General features: G+C 41.8%; 1 protein-coding gene across 11 annotated transcripts in view; it reads left to right on the top strand.

Moving 5' to 3' along the window:
* Positions 1-19,498, top strand: part of tnrc6ba (trinucleotide repeat containing adaptor 6Ba) — a 149,218-nt gene that overhangs the window by 111,843 nt on the left and 17,877 nt on the right. For all 11 annotated transcript variants that reach the window (XM_078531788.1, XM_078531789.1, XM_078531795.1 and 8 more), the window contains 6 exons: positions 3,983-4,321; positions 5,649-8,042; positions 13,197-13,381; positions 15,905-15,979; positions 18,051-18,099; positions 18,882-19,027. In XM_078531788.1, coding sequence (XP_078387914.1) covers positions 3,983-4,321; positions 5,649-8,042; positions 13,197-13,381; positions 15,905-15,979; positions 18,051-18,099; positions 18,882-19,027 — 3,188 coding nt within the window. The remainder of the gene's footprint in view (positions 1-3,982; positions 4,322-5,648; positions 8,043-13,196; positions 13,382-15,904; positions 15,980-18,050; positions 18,100-18,881; positions 19,028-19,498) is intronic.

The raw sequence follows: 19,498 nt of genomic DNA, 5'->3' as shown, positions 1-19,498 counted from the left end.
GCATCCTTATATTCTCTTCTTTTAAATGTGCACATTCATGCAAAGGATACTGGACAGTGATCAGGAGCAAAAATCTTTTCACTGTGAGAAAAGAAATAATGCTGGCTAGTCTCAATTATTACATCCACCTTTTCTATATGGAGGCCATCTTGAGAGTCCTAACCTAATGAGATACTGGGGTCTCCTGGAGCTTGAGTGCCTGCCTTGGGATATTGGAGAAGTATTTCCTAGATTTCTCCCTGACTTGGCTGTAATTTTTGTTCCCTTTTTTTGTTTGCATCTCCCATAAGGTAGTAGATAGGTTTGTGAACTGTGTGCAAAGTTGCACTATTATTTAGATTAGGCCTGAGGGTCTTTTATCAGTCTTTTCATAAATAAGGAGCATTTCCTCCCTTGTCTTAAAGTAGAGCTATGACCTGCAGTATTACTAGGTCATAGCAGTTGGGTATTAAGAAAGATGTACATTTTGAATTCTATAAAACCAAATACATGCAATTGTCAGGTGCCCAAGAAATCTAAGGCAGACTGTAAATGGTTTATAAGATTTCAAATAAAAGATCTTTGTTTGAAATACTAGCCATCCTGTTGAATGCCTACTCCCAGTGGACCAACGTCCTGCATCACTGAACCAAGCACAGCAGCACAGTGTTACATTAACACTTTGAGACTGTTCCAAGTTCAGTCTGCCCTCATTATAAAAAACCTTGTCGTTTCAAGCCATTCCCTTGGTCTTAGCTGAAAATCCGTCATAGTCAGCAGAGAACAGCTTGGATCTCAAGATGATAAACTATCTGGCTCTTAATGGGTAGGCTTGACTATGCTGTGGTTTGTTGTGAGAATTGTTATCAACCCTCAATACCACAGTGACTTATCCCATATAAATAAGTATAATATGTTGTCTAGAAGTAAATGAAAAACTATAGATGCTAGAATTCTGAAATAAAAACAGAAATCCACAATAGTTCTGTCAGTGTCTAAAAGACCAACACCAGCAGGGCTGATAAACTTCTGGGCTGGGGACCTTTAGCTGGCATTGATTCTGTGGGACTCTGCATCATTTGACCTCGGCATTTTTTCTCTTGGGAGCTTGCAGACTTATGGTACACTTCTGTTTTTAATTGTAATTCCAACTACTATACAAAAGTGTACCCATTAAAACAGGATTCTCTAAACCTTTTCTCCTTGTATGCCTCTAAGTTACCTACCGTGAAGCCTACAGTCTTTACAAAAGCAGCTTTGTACTACTGCTTCTACTAACTGGGAATCTGCTTGGGGCAGCTGAGGATTTTGTGCCTTTTTCCTTCCTTTTGATGCTCTTTTCCCATTGCCTTCTCCAGTTCAAGCTGGAAAAATTCTCCCCTCTTCTCTTCTACATCCTCCCAATATCATGCTAGCACTGCTCCTATCTTCCCTATTCCATGATACCCTACCTCCATCTGACTTTGGACTGACTAAATGTGGATATCATCTGGGAAACATGGGAGCGTCTGCAGCAAGGGAGAGGCAGGGGCATTGGACAAAAGAGAAATTGCATAACTCCTCGAGGTTGGTTCAGAGTGGCGTTAATTAAAGGCTTAGGAGCAGATCATTCAACTGTCACTGGTAATGAGGGAGAAAATCAAGGAAGCTTACATAAATTAAAAGGAAAACAGCAATTGCTGGAAATTTGAGATAGAAACAAAAACTACTGGATATTGTCAATCAGAAATGGAATAGAAGAGAGAGGGGTTCTTTCTTTTTGAGGTTCTGACTAATCTGTGTATTTCTAGCCTCTCTCAGGTGTTTCCAGCATTTTTTGATTTTTGTCCATTCAGCTTCTTTGTTCAAGCTCAGTAACTTCTCTGAATTAGTACTCTGGTGACATCAGCACTCCAGACTTAAATCCATATGCTGAAATCTCGCAGAAAAAAATCAATCAATCAAAAAGTGGTTTTCCCTTTTTAAGTGAGTGCTATTGATAACAAGGCTTGCACTTTTAGTCTCAGATTGATGATCCCATTTTTCACCTTCCTGGCTGCTAACCCATAACTTGTTTGCCCAAATGGCTCACCTTCTTAGGCAACTTTTAACAGAATGAAATAATTGGAACTCTTTCTCTCTTAGTTCTTTAAACTGTCACATTGTTGTAAGCAATTTTACACAATCCTTTTTCTAAATGTGTTAAAACATGTTCTCCACATCAGATGCCACAGTGAGTAACTGTTCAAAGCAGTAAAAGCGTTAGAGAAACCTAGCAAGAGCAAAGTAATGTGAGTGCTGGAAACCTGAAATAAAAGCAAAAAATGTTGGAAATACTCAGCAGGTCTGGCAACCTTGTGGATGTGTTTCACTTGTTTGTCTGCTCTTAAGATTTAGTGTCAAAGCAAAATACTGCAGATGCTGGAGATCTGAAATAAAAACAAAGTGCTGGAAAAACTCAACCAGTCTGACAGCACCTGTGGAGAGAAAAACAGAGTTAACATTTCAAGTCCAATATTACTAGAGTTCCAAAGAAGAGTCATATTGGGCTCAAAACATGAATTCTGTTTCTCTTTCCACAGATACTGCCAGACTGGCTGAGCTTTTCCAGCACTTAGTTTTTACCTAAGATTTAGTGTCTTGGTTAGACCGATAGCTGCTTGATAAAGTTCCATTTAACCTGCCTGTGCAGCTTCGAGCATTGCACCAATTTTAAGATGATAATCCAAGAAGTTAGTGAAGACCAGTTTGGAGGTATGGCACATCCCAGAATGCCTCAGAGCTAGTGAGTTACTCTTGAATCAATCTCCATGGCAACGCCTCTACCAGAGTCCACTTGCCAACCAATCAGCAGTCTCTTCTCATACAGTAGAAAGTTGTTGCTTCCTCTGACATTGGTGTTCTTGTGTTTGTCCTGATGAGTGCAAGACGAAAAAACTTCAACAAAATGTCTTTTTTCAGCAATACTCTTGAATTATCGTGACTGTTGCAGACATGGCAGCCTGTTTGCGTGCAGCAGAACCTGGCAAGCTACAACAACATAAATTACCAATTTAACTGATTTGATGGTGTTGGCTAAGAAAAAAATGTTGAAGAAAAGAACTTGTCTTTAAAGACCACAGGCTGTTCCAAAAAGCTTTACAACCAGTGATGTACTTTTGAAATGTAAATCACTATTGTAATGCTAGCCAAGTGACTGAGAAGCTCCCTGCTCTTTCAATAGCGCCATGGGATATTTTACGTCCACCTGAACAGGCTGATGGGATCTTGGATTAATGTCATATCTGAAAGGTAGTTTTTCTGGCAGTGCAGCACTCCCTCAGTAACTGTGTTGAAGCATTAGTCTAGACTATTAGCTCAAGTCCTAAAGTGAGGTTTGAACTCTCAATCTTCTGAAACAATCTTATTGACAGAGCCAAGATGACACTAAGATGAAAGCAATAAATTGTGGATTCTGGAAGTACTCAACAGGTCAGGCAGTATCTGTGGAGAGAGACAGTTAATGTTTCAGTTTGACCTTTCATCAGAACTGGAAAAGGCTAGAGATGTAATAGGTTTTAAGTAAGTACAGAAGTGGGATTCGGGGAAAAGAACAGAAGAAAAAGCCTGTGATGGGGTGGAAGACAGGTGAAATTAAATGATGAGATAGAAATGAAACAAGTAAAGAAACAAAAGATGGGTCTAGTACACTGCCTTTAGATCAGCCTTTTGTTTCCTGCTGAGTATTTCCAGCATTTTCTATTTTAATGACACTTGAGGTGGTTTTCTTTAATGCAGTGGACCCAGCAGTGTTAACTCTTTAACTGCATTGGTACTAGGTGGACCCTTGTCATTGCCTTCATAATGTTGAAAATGTCAATTAAATAAGCCAGCTGGGTGATACTTCATACTTGATAAAGCATGAAAGGTTTTCTTTCTCCTTTTTCCCTAACACTGCCGAAATGAAATAAATGTTCCTTCTATATTTTTACATGTCTTGAGTTTCTTTCCTAATCACTAATTGTTCTAAATATTATTCCCCTAGTGCCCGAAGCGACGAAGCCAAGCCTAAGCCAGCCTCCAACTGCCACCCCAGTTGGCAGCGTTCCAACACCAGCCGGCAACGGTGGTAACAATGCCAAAAGGGCGGTGGCCACCAACGGCCAGCCACAGAACGCCGCCCGCTATCTGCCCCGTGAGGTGCCTCCTCGATTTCGCCAGCACGAGCACAAAGTGTTACTAAAACGTGGTCAGCCCCCTCCGCCTTCCTGTGGGCTTCTTGGAGGTGGGGCGGGGCCTCCTGGGTTGCCGGGATCAAACCCTGGCACTGCACAACCATTGACGCAACCCAACTGTCCGCTGCAGCACGGCAGTACACCAGTGGGTAAGTAGACTTTCTTTCAGATGTTTTATGGGGAAATTTAAAACCAAAGCCTCCACTCTTGGAAAAGATGAGTTTTAGATTTCTTTTTGGGGTTGTTCCTTTGCCAGTTCTCCATTTGCAATATGACCACAGCACTCGTCATGTTATATAAGACCCTGTATGAAGCCTCCTTGTTCAAGTCCAGCTAACACCCGTATGGAGAATGCTGATATTTTCCTGGTTTTCATAGGATGACGGGGGGGGGGGGGAAGAAGTACAGCACTCGTAGACCAACCGCATGCACAATACGCAAGCTCAATTTCCCCATCTGATGGGATTGTGATTTATGCAGCAAGTGTGGAAATCAGTAACTTCACTGCAATTTGAGGATAAAATCTGGTTCTAGAGAAAAATTGTTCCTGAAGACCTGATGCTATCTGTACACAGGAGAAAACTTCCAAAGCCCAAGCAATGCTAACTCATCTCATGGCAATGGTTACAGAAAACAATGTACACCCTAGTCTTGCAGGCTTTCTTCTCTCCTGAAGGTGGGGGTCCTCTCATTGGTTTGTAGTTTCATAGACACTTGAACACTGTTAGGCTGTTTGACCCAGAGGCTTCTGCAAGCGAGCCTGTCCTATCCTCAGCCAACACACATTCTCCAGCAAAGGCCACTGAATAGTAAAATAAAAGCAAAATTCTGCAGATGCTGGAGATCTGAAACAAAAACAGAAAATGCTGGAAAAATTCAGCAGGTCTGAAGAAGGGTCATACGGACTCGAAACGTTAACTCTGTTTCTCTCTCCACAGATTCTGCTAGACCTGCTGAGTTTTTCCAGCATTTTCTGTTTTTGTTGCCATTGAATAGTAAGCTGGCTAAGAATTAAGAATGGGAAACTTGAAAAGTTTTCTTCACATGGATTCGGATGTTGTTACAAACAGCCTCAAACTTGTCCCAATTGCTGCCCTGGCTGAGTGCAGCTAACACTGCATAAGGAAAAGACCCAACTCGTGGTCATGTGGTCTGGATAGCTCAATGTAGCACGAGACAATGTCCTTGTCTGATTCACCCATTGAGAGAACTTGCGCTGTTTTTAAAATGATAGTTTTCTTTTGAAAGGCTGAAAGATTAATCTTGGTGCTTTTTTGAAGTCACTTTACATCCATAGGAAATTTTTTATTTTACATTTGTTGTTCCTCTTTAGATTGCTAAAGGTGAAATACTAGATGTTGTTTGAGTGTCGATGAGAAAATTGATTTTGAAAATCTTATTCCAAATATAAATTAATTTGACTTTTTTAACTCCCCACAAGCTGATGGTTATTCATATTTTACTTTTTTTTTGTAGACGCAAACCCTGGGGGTGCTGGTTCAAATTATGCAAATTCTGCTTGGGGTTCTGGATCATCCAGCACTGACCTCAACCACGGCTGGGATAAGTTAATCGTAGACGGGTCTGATATGGAGGCTTGGCCTTGCATCACAGGCAGAGACTCTGAGTCGGCTTCGGAACACGTAGACAACGAAGGTGCCTCAAACCTTGGCTCCGAGAAGAGCCTGCCACCAGGAAGTGGCGCTGCCAGGAGCTGCAAAGGAGCTGCAAACCAGTTTGCTGCTGGGAGCGGAAAGAATGAATGTAAATTGGGGGCCTGGAACATGGGCCTTGTGCCTAAACCCAGTCACGCATCTTCCATCTCTTCGGAGAGCAAAGACGGACTTAACAATTGGAAAAACTTGAGCAGCCCTGATGGAGCTGGCCTTGGGTTGACCTTGAACCCAAACATCAACCCATCGGCCTGGCCAGTATTGGGCCAGGAGGGCAATTCTGGAAAAGGGACTTTGGAGACGGATGTTTCGAGCTCCAGTGCACAACTTAGTGCAGTAGGTCAAAGCCCTAGGGATCAGGACGGTACTTCTGCAAGCGCCTGGGCAAAACAGTCAAAAACGGAAAATGCGGGTGTTACATGGAACGCTTCTGTTGGAGAACAGCCTCAAGCTCTTAACACTGATGGACCAAATAATGGCGACACTAACTCTTTGAACGCAAGCTCACAGAGCACCGGGAACTCTTTGCAAAACAAGGGAGTGTCAGATACGACAGGGAATGGGACCTGGAACATGCCCTTGGGAATAGGTTTGGGAAACCCCTTGGTATTGAATCAACCTGTGAGCACTGAAGCCTCATCCGAAGGCAGTATTAGAGGAACTATGGAGGGCCGGGGAACAGGGGGAACTTGGAATACAGTTTGGGGGTCTTCTGGAACTGATACAATTTCTGGACAAAATGGTACAGGAGCTGATGGCAATAATGGACGCAATGGTGATGATGCAGCTAAAGCTAGCTCTGGTATGAAACAGTTATTGGTGAATAGATCAAGGACTGAATCATGGGACAATAATGGCGGATCGTGGGACTCTGAGGCACAAGACCCCAACAAAGCAAAAAATTGGGGGAAAGGGAACAGAACAGCATCGGGTGGTGCTCAGGGTTTGTGGGGTCAACAGCCAGGGACTGATAATCGCTCAGAAGGGGAATGGAGTGGCCCTCCTAATGAACAGAACTGTGGCACAGGCGGATGGGACAATCACAGGGTAAATCCCCTCCCAGAAAACCAAGGAGAGAACTCCCAAAATTCCAACTGGGCAAAGGCCTCTAGTTCCACTGGGAGTGACTCTGGTAGCCGAAGCAACAACAAAAGGGGAAGCTCTGAAAACCACCCAGGAGGACGGCGCTTAAACAAGACTGATCCTCTTGATCAAGAGGAGGTATTGCAATCTGTAATAAGCAGGGCTGATCTGGACCCTAGAGTGTTGTCAAACACTGGGTGGGGCCAAACTCAGATAAAGCAGAACACAGTGTGGGATGTTCAGGAGTCGCCCAGGAATGAGAGGCGCACTGATAGAGGAACAGAAGGGTGGGAGAGCACCACCACTCAGAGCACTAACTCAGGGGGCTGGGGCGAAGGGCCCAGTCAAAGCAGTCACTGCACCTCTGGGTGGGGAGATGCTCCGCAGTCTTCAAACGTGGAGTCTAAGAGTCCAAGTGGATGGGTGGACCCAAAGAACAGTCAAGGTTGGGGAGGTGGAACACCAGAAGAGAAGGCACCATCATGGAATGATGGGCCTAGAATCAAGGAACCTGGTTGGGGTGCAAGGCAGCAACCAACTCCAGGTTGGTCTCCCAATAATGGTTGGGGCGATGGAAGTGGGCAACCAGCTGAACAACCAAAAGCGGGTGGCTGGGACAGTTCGAACTCGAGGTGGGGCGATAGTGGGCGTGGTGATGGAGGATCTTGGGGAAGTGGCAGTAATTCTAATTCAAACCAGAGAAGTGGGTGGGAGGACCCCACAAGACACCAGGGGTGGGGTGAACCATCAAAAACAGCCACTCCTAATTGGACTAAGCAACAAGATGTCTCTGGCTCTTGGGGCACTACGCCTGCTGGTAGCCGGCAATCAGGACCTGGCTGGGGCTCAACACCTGTGCCACCTGCACCCATCCCAATTGTGCCAAAGGAGGAAGAACCTACAGGATGGGAAGAGCCTTCACCGCAGTCCATCTCCCGAAAGATGGAGATAGATGATGGCACCTCAGCCTGGGGAGATCCCAACAGCTACAACTATAAGAATGTGAATCTGTGGGACAAGAACTCCCAAAGCGAGAGCTCTGGAAGTGGGCCGATGCCACGGGAGCCAAATACATCCAATGCGGTTCCAGGACGAGGTTCCACATCAAGTTCTGGTAAGATGCCCAGTAGTATGTATATTGTTCTAAATTTTTATATAAGTAAGTAAAAATATAATGTGTTATCAATTCAGTGGAGTTTTAATTTATGGAAGATTGGATCTTATTGGATCTTGTAGTATGCTAATAGACACATGTTGCCGAAGCTTTTTGTCTTGCACTCATCAGGACAATTTGCAAGAATACCAAATGTGAAGGGAACAACAATTTATACTTCATGACAAGAGAGTGCTGATTGGTTGGCACTGATTGGTAGAGGCTTAGCCATGGAGAAAGCACCAGTTAACCAATCTCTACCAATCGGTGTCCATTGTCAACCAATCAGCACACTCTTTTCATTGTTGTTCTAAATTGTTGTTCCCTTTACATTTGGTATTCTTGCGAATTGTCCTGATAAGTGCAAGATGAAAAGCTTTGGCAACATGTCTTTTTTCAGCAATACTCAAGCTCTGTACTATCAAACGACTATTCTAACAACGCTAAAGTACCAATTCCTCCTTTATTCCTGTGGATAAACACACTGATGAACGTAGCACTAAGCTATATGGTTCCATGTTTTAATTCCTGGTGTTTCTGTGGAGTTGACTGATTCCAACAAGGATTAGAACATGCTAGTTGGACTGGGGAGTGGAAGCTTGGTCAGGGTTCCCACATCTGATCCTTATCCAGTTACTGGAGAGCTGTCAACAACTATAGGACCATATTCCAGTTCAGAGAAGGGAAAAATCATAACTCATCAAATGTTAGCATTTTTTCTTTAACATAAAAGTTAAATGTCTAAATATTTTCTCATGGTAACTGAGAAAGATACTGTGATACTAAATTTAATTCTAAATCAGAACCAACATTATCTAGTTCGGCTTCAGTGTAATGGATTGAGATTGCTGGCACAATGTACTGAGTCATCGTCTCCCCCCGCCCCACACACACACACACACACATACACACACACACAGTTGCTGAAGTAGCCAGTGTGAAATTGAACCATATGGACCAGGAGGATCCCAGGTTTGAACCCTGGCATGTCCTGAGTTAATGGGTCTTTCCCAGTGCAGCAGCTGCTGCAGCATGATTGGCCTCAGTGCACTTGGACCATGGAAGGAAAAACTTGTCATCATAATCCATGGCCTTTACTTGGAAATGCCTTGTGTGAGAATTGTGTGTCAGAAAGATCTCTGTTTAGGATGTTGTATGAAGGATATCCATTCTGGCCTGGTACTCCAAAATGTGTCAGAACCTTCCGGAGAAAAAAAACATTAACTGTTTGTGTTGCGTGCCCTCTGTTTAAGCTGTTGTTATTGCCAGTGTAGAAACAGTGCAGCAGTAGCAACACAAAAAATGCTGGAAATACTCAGCAGGTCAGGCAACTTGTTTGAGGAGAGAGAAGCAAAAGTTAGAGTTTCAGATCCATGACCATTTTCAGAATTTTCCCCTAATTTGGAGCCCACATCTACCAAACTGATGGAAGCACCCAATCACAGATAAAACTCTTCGAAAGTATCCTTGTGTATAATCAAAATCATTCCTGCACTCTTTGACCATTTAATGTGTTGTCTCTGTCTTTATCCACTTCAGTTGCCATCTAAAATAGATAATTTTTCAGCTTTTTATAAGAGGTCATCGTGATTGGTTAACTGCTTCCTTTACAACTGTTGCACACATGGTGCAGTGAGGGGGCAGCTCTCCTAATCTCCTGACAGTCAAATTTTGTTAATCCTGCATGTGTGTCCTGTCCAGTGCTCTGATTGGAGAAACTGCAAGGGTAAACCATTGCTGCTGTCTGAGTGATGCACTTTTTTCTGACTCTTTTCCCCACCCTCCCCATGTCCCTTTAAACTGAGTTAACTGTCCTACAAGAGAAGTTGGCAGTAGGTACAGACTAATGGCAGGAAGTCCGAGCTGCACACACATACAGAGGCTTCTTTGTGCCTACAGGCTGCATTCCCTTTACTAGAAAAGGGATCTCTGGATTCTTTATGGAGGTTGCTGTTTTACATTAGTTGACTATAACCAACAGACAAGATCCTGCTTTTGGGACTTTAAATCAAAGAACATGTTTTTCATGAACATTTCAATCTATCAAGCCTGAGCCATCTGACAATTTGCTTGGGGTTTTAACAAAATGCCATGGAAAATATTTCTGGTCTCTTCACTAGTTTAAGGAAGATTTTTTAAATAATCTTTATTGACATGGCTTGCTTTCTCAGTTACAGTCACCTGACATCCCCTGCTGCATTGCTCATAACTGAGCTTCAAAGACATGTAAAACCCTTGAATTTGGCTGCCTTTGCTAAATGCAAAGATCCTATCTTTCGTTTAACGTGTGTTTATCTGCAGTTCTTTTTAAACAATGGTGACCATCTCAAGACTGAATCTTGCTGGTTCATTCTATTGGAACATGATCCCATGGGGTTGCCCAGCTTGGGTTTCCTGAATATCAGCATTCTGCAGTACATAAGACAGCAAGCAAAACCCAGTGAAAATGGGGACAGGGTTGCATTTAAACCTCTACCATGCATGTTCTTCCCGTTGCTTCCTGTCTAGCATATTTCTCTCCCCTCTGTGCAGCACTGATTTCTGGAATGTGGCTCCAATGGCACTTGCTTCCTGACAGTAGCTTGCATAAGTGCCTGTTCCTCAACTATGAATTTAGATTTATCAATTGGATATCAGTAAAGACACCACCTGTCCTTGCCTGATATCCACACACTTTACCAGCAGGATTCACCAAGCTGATGATTGAGAGCAAACCTGGACAACTTTTCAGGATTTGTATTCTCCTCCCCCAGCCTGAGACTGATTGCAGCTTTCTTACTAATATCCTGGCTGAGATCAAATCATGGAACACCAACCAAGCTTGGGGCTTCCACATACTGGGGCAAAAAAGCAAAATACCACCGATGCTGGAAATTTGAAATAAAAACAGAAAATTCTGGAAATTCTTAGCAGATCAGGCAGCGTCTATGGAGAGAAAAGCAAAGTTAATGTTCAGGTCAATGATCTTTCATCAGAACTGGAACACAATACAGATGAACAGCTTTCATGCTAATATAGAGACAGGGAAAGGTGAGGGGAAGGAGAAAGGTAACGAAGGGGAAGGTCTAATAGGGTGGAAGTCAGGAGTGATTAAATTTATATTATTATATGTCTAAACAAAAGATGGGACTGGCAGAGATGTAAATGGCACCAGAAAATAACAGGGAGAGAAGCATAGAAAGTCTTGTTCTGCTGTCTCCATTGTATTTTTCTTCAAATGAAGAATACTGATGACCTTTATCAAGGCTCATAGGAGCTACTGAGAGAACTAAGAATAGAGAATTAAATTGTACACCTCTGCCAATTAATGTAGGCAGTTCACTTCAGGGCAGTCTGTGCGCCTGTTTAAAATATTTCTCTCAAATTTCAGGAATACCTCCCACCCAGCATCTCTGACATGGCTGTCAGCGCTTGTTAGTTAAGTAAAACACATTCACAGTGCTACTGCAGGAGGACCCTTCTCCTTGCTTTGTTGCACAGGACAAGTCACCACAGTGTCATGGGCAGCCAGAGGAAAGCACTGCACCCCCATCAGAATAGGAAGCAACCTGCACCCCCATCAGAATAGGTAGCAACCTCTCACATGCCAAAAAAATCTGCTGAATTAACAGGGAAATATTGAGGATTATCTTTCTTTTTTACCTCCTGTCTTGGCATCCGGAGCATAAATACGCAGGAACTCCCATCAGCAATCGAAGGAGGTTCTTTTCTTTTCATTGGACTAATGAATTGCAAACTTTAAGCTGCCTTCAAATGAGTTTTTGAATATTGCAAACAAATTGCTGCCCCTGGAGCCCTCCACATTTGAACGAGCACTAGATCAGGATTGCATTGGGCTTGGTTGTGTTACTCTATATAATAAAATAGTCTACTGATGCTTCACCATCTAGACTGGTCACTTGAGCAAGCCACTTTTCCAGAAGACTTCCAGGAAACATGGAACTGTGTCTGAGTCCCTAGGGGAGGAGGAATAGATATATTTCGTACTTCTGTGTTCTACTTGGTGTTATTTTTTGAGGGGGCTTGTTACTGGGCAGCATGATTTTCCATCAAAAAGTGATGACATAATGTTCCTGTTGGATTTTACTGGCTAGGCAGTGGAAAATTGAATCTAAACTACACAAATATCTATCATCTGAATATGACACTGAAAGATTAGAGCTGAATCACATATACTTCATATACGTGAAGCCCCACTAATGGAACAACAACCATTTATGTGAAATGGTTCAAAGAAGCATGATTTTAAAATCCAGTGAAACCTAGTCAAATTTATCAAATGCAATGAAGGTCATTTTGACTACTGGAAAATTAGGCATACTTTCTAAACACAACTTGCTAACTGTTTATTTCTGTCTTTAAGTTGGAGATTTTCAAAAGTGACACACTACCTCCCTATCCATTCATAACTTAATCATTTTTCATTTGGTTTTCTGGATCCAACCTGTTAACTGGTTTTCAGTGTCGATTTGATTTGAGTAACCTACTAACATCACTGACGAGACTGGAAATCTCTGATGACCTGCCGTTCTGTTTACCTGAAGATCAAAGAACTGAATGAAGGATATTTTTAATATTTTAATTGCACGTTTTAAAAGTGAAACCAGCCTAGTATTTAGGAACTGTTGACCAATTTTTTCAACTTTCTAGCTGTATTTGCATTTATATGTATAACTCTCTCCTAGCTGACTGATTTTATTAAAGAAGGTTTCAGTTAGTTCATCATTACCTGTGAGGAAATTTATTTTCTCAATTTTTTTCCTTTCCTCCTCCACACATGTTTATGACAACTGGCTCAGCTCGGACTCTTGAAACAATACGAGACCTCCTTGTTCTACACCTCAGCTTTTTTTTATTCTTTCACAGGACTTGGCGTCCTAACCAGCGTTTTTATTGCCCATCCCTAATTGCCCTTGAGAATGTGGTGGTGAGCAGCTGCCTTGAACTGTTGCAGTCCATGTGGTGTAGATACACCCACAGTGCTGTTTGGGAGGGAGCTCTTCATCACCTTGGATAATTAAGTGACCGGGAGATGTATTTCTGTAGTAAGTTTTGAGGGTTTTTTATTTTTGATTTATTTTGGGGAATAACATGCTGAAAAAATCTTTTCTTCAGGTTCAAAATCTATGCAGGATGGGTGGGGTGGTGGTGATCGACCTGCTGTGGCAAATACCCGCCCCCCAAGCTGGGAGGAAGAAGATGATGGTTCAATTGGCCTGTGGAACAGTGCTGGAACTCAGGAGAGTAGTTCACCCTACAACTCATCTAACTGGACCTCAGGCGGGAAGAAAATTCACAAGGTAAGCATGGCAAATTCTTACTAAGGTTAAGATGATGGTGAATTATCTTTCTCTAGTTTCTGGAAGCCTGGTTCAAGTCCAGCATCTAGACAGAGGCTGGGGTGACCTCTCTGTGTGTCTTTTTCTAACACGCCAATTTGCCCTCTGGTTATTTCAATGATTTCAAGTAGGAGGTAGGTAGACAAGAGAAAAATAATGGGAGATTCTGGAGGCATATCAGGTCGATCGGTATCTGCAAGAGAAAGATTGGTTAGCATTTCAAGTATGGACTCTTCTTCAGAGCTCCCAGGTCTTCATGTCTGAAATCATGGCTAATTTTCTTCTTCAGGTGCTGACCTGTTGTGTACTTCCAGGATTCCTGTTTGTATTTCAGATTTTCAGTGTTCCCAGTTTTTCCGTTCTATATCTGCAGCCGGGAAACCTGTCTGTTACAGTCTCTTTTGGGGGAGGATTCTGAATGATAATTTTTGAGGGGGAAAGACATCACATGCTTGTTCAGTTTCCTAGACAGCTCACATTACAATGTTGCCTGAAGATAGAAGTAATAACATTAAGTAACGGAAGCAGCTGCTGAGTAATATCGGCGCTTTTTCAGAAGGTGGGGTTCCAGTAGAATTAGTCATGTTTCCTGTTGTGGGATTCTAGTTATGGCGACTTGTTTCTGTTGCACGCTTATACCATGTTAAAGGTATTTTGTTGAAATTTGTTCCATTGTATTATAAAGATTATAAATGCGTGAATTGTCTCATGCATCTTTTTATTACTGGCCACAAGCAGCAGTGCAAAACAGTAGCTGGCTTTCCTGAACAATTTGGATCTTTATCAGTGATCCAACCAGTAGAAATTTTTATGGTACTGAAAACTGAGAGCTTTGAAAAGAACTGCAAATATAAAAGGTGTCATTTAGATAGTCTTTTCCCTTCCCTGGCTCAGGGTTTTTTTAAAGTCACTAAGGCTAGTTCATTCCAGAAGTATTGTTACAATGTGCATTATTGGGATCACAACATGATTTTAATCTAGATTTTGTTCCAGTTTAAGCTGGTAAGAGAACCGAGGGATTGCAGTAGCTGGCATCATGTCCTTTCACCTCTGGGACCTGGAGCTGTGCGAGTGCAACCCAACCTAATGAACTTGACAATTCCCTCTCTCTTGGCAATAAGAGTGCTCCTGTTAGAGTTTTTTCATGGAGTTTCTATCCAAGAGTAAGTAGTGGGTTGTACACATGACACGGCATGTAGTTCACATTAATCGGCACTAAATTGATCACCTGTCTCAATTAGAAAGGGATCACTGTTGTGGAGAACTAGGAATGTCACACTGCTGCAGTGAACATAAGAAATATGATCATGAGTAAGCCAAGGCAGTCCCTCTTGCCTCAGCTGCCATTGACTGATCATGACCGATCACCTACGTCAACTTTACATTCCTGCCCTATCCCTATATCCCTTGATATCCTCGGTGCCCAAAAATCTCTCGGTCTCTGTCTTGAATGTACTCAACAACTGAGCATTCACAGCTCTCCAGGGTAGATAATTCCAAAGATTCACAAGCCTCTAAAGAAATTCCTCCCTATCTCACTATTAAATGGCTGACCCCTTATCTTTAGACCATGACCCCTAATTCTAGACTCTCCAATCAGGGGAAACAGCCTCTCAGCATCCACCCTGTCATGTACTCCAAGAGTTTAATTAAGATCAATTAAATCACCTACCATTCTTCTAATTTCCAACCATGGACCTTTCCTGAGAGCATGGCTGAAGTATATTATTGGGATAGAGTAGGAAGGGACTCTACTCTGCTTTATATTTTACTAGTGCTACTAGCTCCTGATGTTGATGCTTCTTTTACCCTCTTGATGTATTTGAGTTAGGCTATTTGTGATTTAACAATACTTGTTGATTAACACTGCTCCTCAGAAGCAGCCTGGCTGAAGCCATTTCCCCCTGCTGTTGGGCATTAAGTTCTAGTGATGTTAAGTGGTGTGGGTAGCACTCTCTTCATCAAGGAAAACACATGCATGCTTGGGGCTGCACAACAACAGTTCTAAAGCATGATATGTGGTGCCAATAGCAGAGGAGCACTTGTACAAATGTGCAGCTATCACCTATGATAGCATTCATTAGTGCCATTTCAAGCAAATATGTTTCCATTTGCAGGTTTTATAGTGGCTTTTTTATTTCTGGTAGGAAAAAGGGAGGGAGAACAAAAACATTTTAACAAATCATGAAATCATCCTTTTTGTGAAAAGCTCCATTAAATTAACCAGAACTTGAGTTTTCAGTGTTTATCAATGCCATCCAGTGGAATGGGGAGAAGGGGTTGTGGTTCACGTGGGTTTAAATCAGTTGAATAGGTTGGTCCTGAAATAGAGGCACAAATAATGTTTTAAAAATTATTAATCAAAAAAATCTGAAAAAGTTTAGCAAATGCTGGAAAGGCACAGTAGGTCTGTCAGCATCTGAAATAGTAAAGGCAGCTTAACATTTTCATCATAACTGAGCTTATTCTGAATCTCACCTCCAGGGCTCCATGAAAGGTGGGAACAATGACACATGGATAAATCCTCTCTCTACGCAATTTTCCAAAATGGGATTACTGGTAAGAACAGCTTTACTGAACACGCTGGAGATCTGATGTACCTAATTTGCTGCTTAAATTTATCACATTAAGCCTGCTGCTGACTAACCTTATTACTTTGAGCCTCGTGACAAAAAGGTGTACTCTTGTGACATAAAGTAGACTGAAATGTATTGCAATGTAAGTTGAACCATCATTTAGACCTGATTAGAATTGTGAACATAAGACCGCACTATGCATTTATTCCCTTTTGCAAAAAATTGGGGCAAGTTGGTTATAATGCTTAGTGTTACATATAAAGCTACAAAGTAAGAGCAGAAATAGGCCATTTGGCCCCTTGCACCTGCTCTGCCATTTCATAAGATCATGGCTGATTTGATTGTGGCCTCTACTTTTCTGTTTACCCTCTATACCCTTTGACATCCTTGTCAATCAAGAATCCTATCCAACTTGTTAGTGTTATTTGTTATTTATTACATTGCTAACAATATACAATAGAAGAAATCACAGGCTTTAATACGTAGTGTACTTTGTGTGTAACGCTCTCAATTTGTTCCCACTATTATTGTCACCACCAACATTAGACCTGTACCCTCCAGAACCTTATTCCACTGTTACACAGTACAAAATGCTCAATCCAGTAAATATAAAAATAATCACCACCACATTCTCAAGGACAGCTAGGGATAGGTAATAAATGCTGGCCCAGCCAGTGAAGCCCACATCCCATGAATGAATAATAAAAAAAAAGTCAATAATTGTGCTATTTTTTTTAAAAAGTGAAGTAAACTAAACATGAGAATAAACTGATGGTGAGGATTTACACTGCAGTTCATCTCAGTGTGTTTTATCCAACAGCCAAACTCCACCTTTGTGTCACAGGTAGCTAAGGGTAATGAGGCTTGGTCAGAGGCAGGTTTAATGTTGTAAATTACACACACATTAATCCTGGCGATGACATTGATCATTACAAGGGCTGCAATTTTGGTGCGTTTGTTGCATCAAGTTCTTCAGTTGGTTCACAGATCATAACATCTATTTGATCTAAAATCATTAAGCATATTTGTTTATTTATTTCTCAAGTTACTCTTGAGACAGATCATCTATCACCTTTTAACAAAGTTTACTGCAATGCTCTATCTTACTGATGTGCTGTATTGATTCCCAAAGAGCAATAATAACATGACAGTATTCTGTTTGGCGATAGTTTTAGACAATAAATAAATGATCTTTTGAAATGATTGTGCTGCTTATTTTGTTTGACATTAGATTGTAATCTTTAATTTTAATTTTCAGCCTAGGAGTTTGGCGAGGTGGGAGGGTGGTAAATGAGAACAAATACACTGAGAACCTAAGTCAGTGGGGGGGCGGTGTTCAGCAGGAAGTTAACTATGAAAGATGGCATTGAAGTAGTTGTATACCAGCATGGGGAGAGGAACAGAGAAGTAGAAGTCTACAAACTTTGTGGTGGGTGTAGTTATTATTCCTGTGTTTTATGTCTCTTGAGTATCAATATATAACTTTGTTCAGATTGCGATTTCTTATGAAGCACTGCTTGGCTTGTTCCCGCCATAATATATAGGAAAATACTGCTTTTGACTTCTTATCATGTCCAAGGACAGTCAGAACTGGAAACATTTTTGCACCTTGTTGTTGAATTCGGCAAGATCTGCAACAGTGCAGAGTTCCTCTAGCGATAGGCATTGCAGGAAATGTTGCATAGTCTGTGGCTCAGTTCCACATTCACAAGTTGTCGGGTTGGTTGTACACCCCCATTTGCTTAGTGACACCTTTGAACGACCTACACCAGCCCTAAGTCTGTTAAGGCACTTCCAGGTTGTCCAGTTGCAATTAGCTCCTGGGGGAAGGCTTTCATCCGGTAGAATTTCCATCGCTGGGGGTTGTTCGAGACTGGCGCTCACCTGATGTCATCGCACACTATTTCACTCCAGTTCGGGCCGGGTGAGCGCCCGCCCAAGGGACAAAAAATTTTGCCCATAGTAACAAACTGGCAACACCAAATTTTATTTTATTCATATTTTAATAGTTTGCTATTTTAATTGTTTATTACAAGTTTTTGTTCCGTTCACAGAGGGAGTCTTCCGAAGATGGTGTTAGTAACAAGATGGACTTAACTGTTGGTGAGTATTAAACAGAATAAAGTTGGGTTATTTCAGGCAGCTGATTTGCTTTAAAGCTGCTATTTTTATTAAATCACCCTTGTATTCTAATAGTCAATGGTTAACAATGCAAACAATGCTGAGGTTGAGCATTGATGCATATAACATCTTCCTTGCAATTCTTTCCTCACCACTCCTGAAAGTTGATTCTTAGCGGGGCACAGTTGAAACCACCCTATGACACCTCAAACTTTCCCTTCAGCTGAGATGTTAAACTTGAGATTCTGTGAGATTTCTCTAGCTTGCTAATCTTTTAAATATTTTGATTGTGGAGAGCAAAGTATCTCACTCTGATTTACCTTTTCTCCTCTCCCCATTTCCTCCTCCCTGTTCTGTGCTACCATGTCCACGTGCATCTAGTTTCCAACTGGGTCATGGGATAGCCATCATGATCAGAAAACCTTAATGGCTTTTCCCTAATCAGCCTAGAATATTTCTGTACCCCAACAGCTGTCCTGCCCGAGACCATCTAATTCAGCGCAAAACATGAATTGAGCCTGAGACTTTCTAGTCATAGGATATAATATCACATCACTAAGTGCAAGCGACCAAGTAACTCTCCTTAGTTGACATTTTCTTTCTTTTGCCTGGACTGTAGATGTAAATAGATAAGTAGCTTGGTGACCATCTCAAATGTATACAGAGAGACACTCAAATATATACTCATGCCTGTGTTTGAGAGGAAGTGCACTTTAACTGGGTTGATGTCCATCATTAAAACCAGTCTTTTCTGGCTTTTTTAGGTGGTCTACCAGACAAAAAGCTGGAATCTGACAAACGGGGAATGAACATGGATTACAATGGAATGATGAGGAAGGATCGATCAGGATTCCGGCCACCAAATTCCAAAGACTCGCCCACCACAGACAGTGGACCCTACTTTGAGAAAGTAAGCTTCCTACTGCCTGTTATTTATATATTTAAACATGTGCATTTATGTAGCTTCTCACTTCTTTCAGAAACATCCCAAAGCATTTCTTTGAAATGCATTGACTTTTTTTTTAATGTAGGCCAAAGAAGCAGCCATATTATACACAATAATGACTTGCAAACCGCAATGAACAAAAGGCCATGTCTGTTTCTAATAGCTAAATGCTAGAAATAATCGACAAGTCAGAAAGCATCTGTGGAGAGAGAAAAACAGTTAATGCTTCAGAACTGGAAAATGTTAGATGTAATCAGTTTTAAGCAAGTACAGGAACAGCAAAGTGGGGGAAGGGGAGTAAAAAATAAAAGAGAAAGGCTGTGATAGGTTGGAAGGCAGGAAAGGATAAATGACAAAAGGGATAAAGGTGCAAGCAAAGGGGGTTGAAAATGGGATAGCCATCTGAAATATGCTGGAAATAATCAGCTGGTCAGG

This window comes from Cetorhinus maximus, chromosome 29, assembly GCF_964194155.1.
Source record: "Cetorhinus maximus chromosome 29, sCetMax3.hap1.1, whole genome shotgun sequence".
In the NCBI taxonomy this organism is placed as follows: domain Eukaryota; kingdom Metazoa; phylum Chordata; class Chondrichthyes; order Lamniformes; family Cetorhinidae; genus Cetorhinus; species Cetorhinus maximus.
This window is presented reverse-complemented; position numbering and strand designations above follow the sequence as displayed.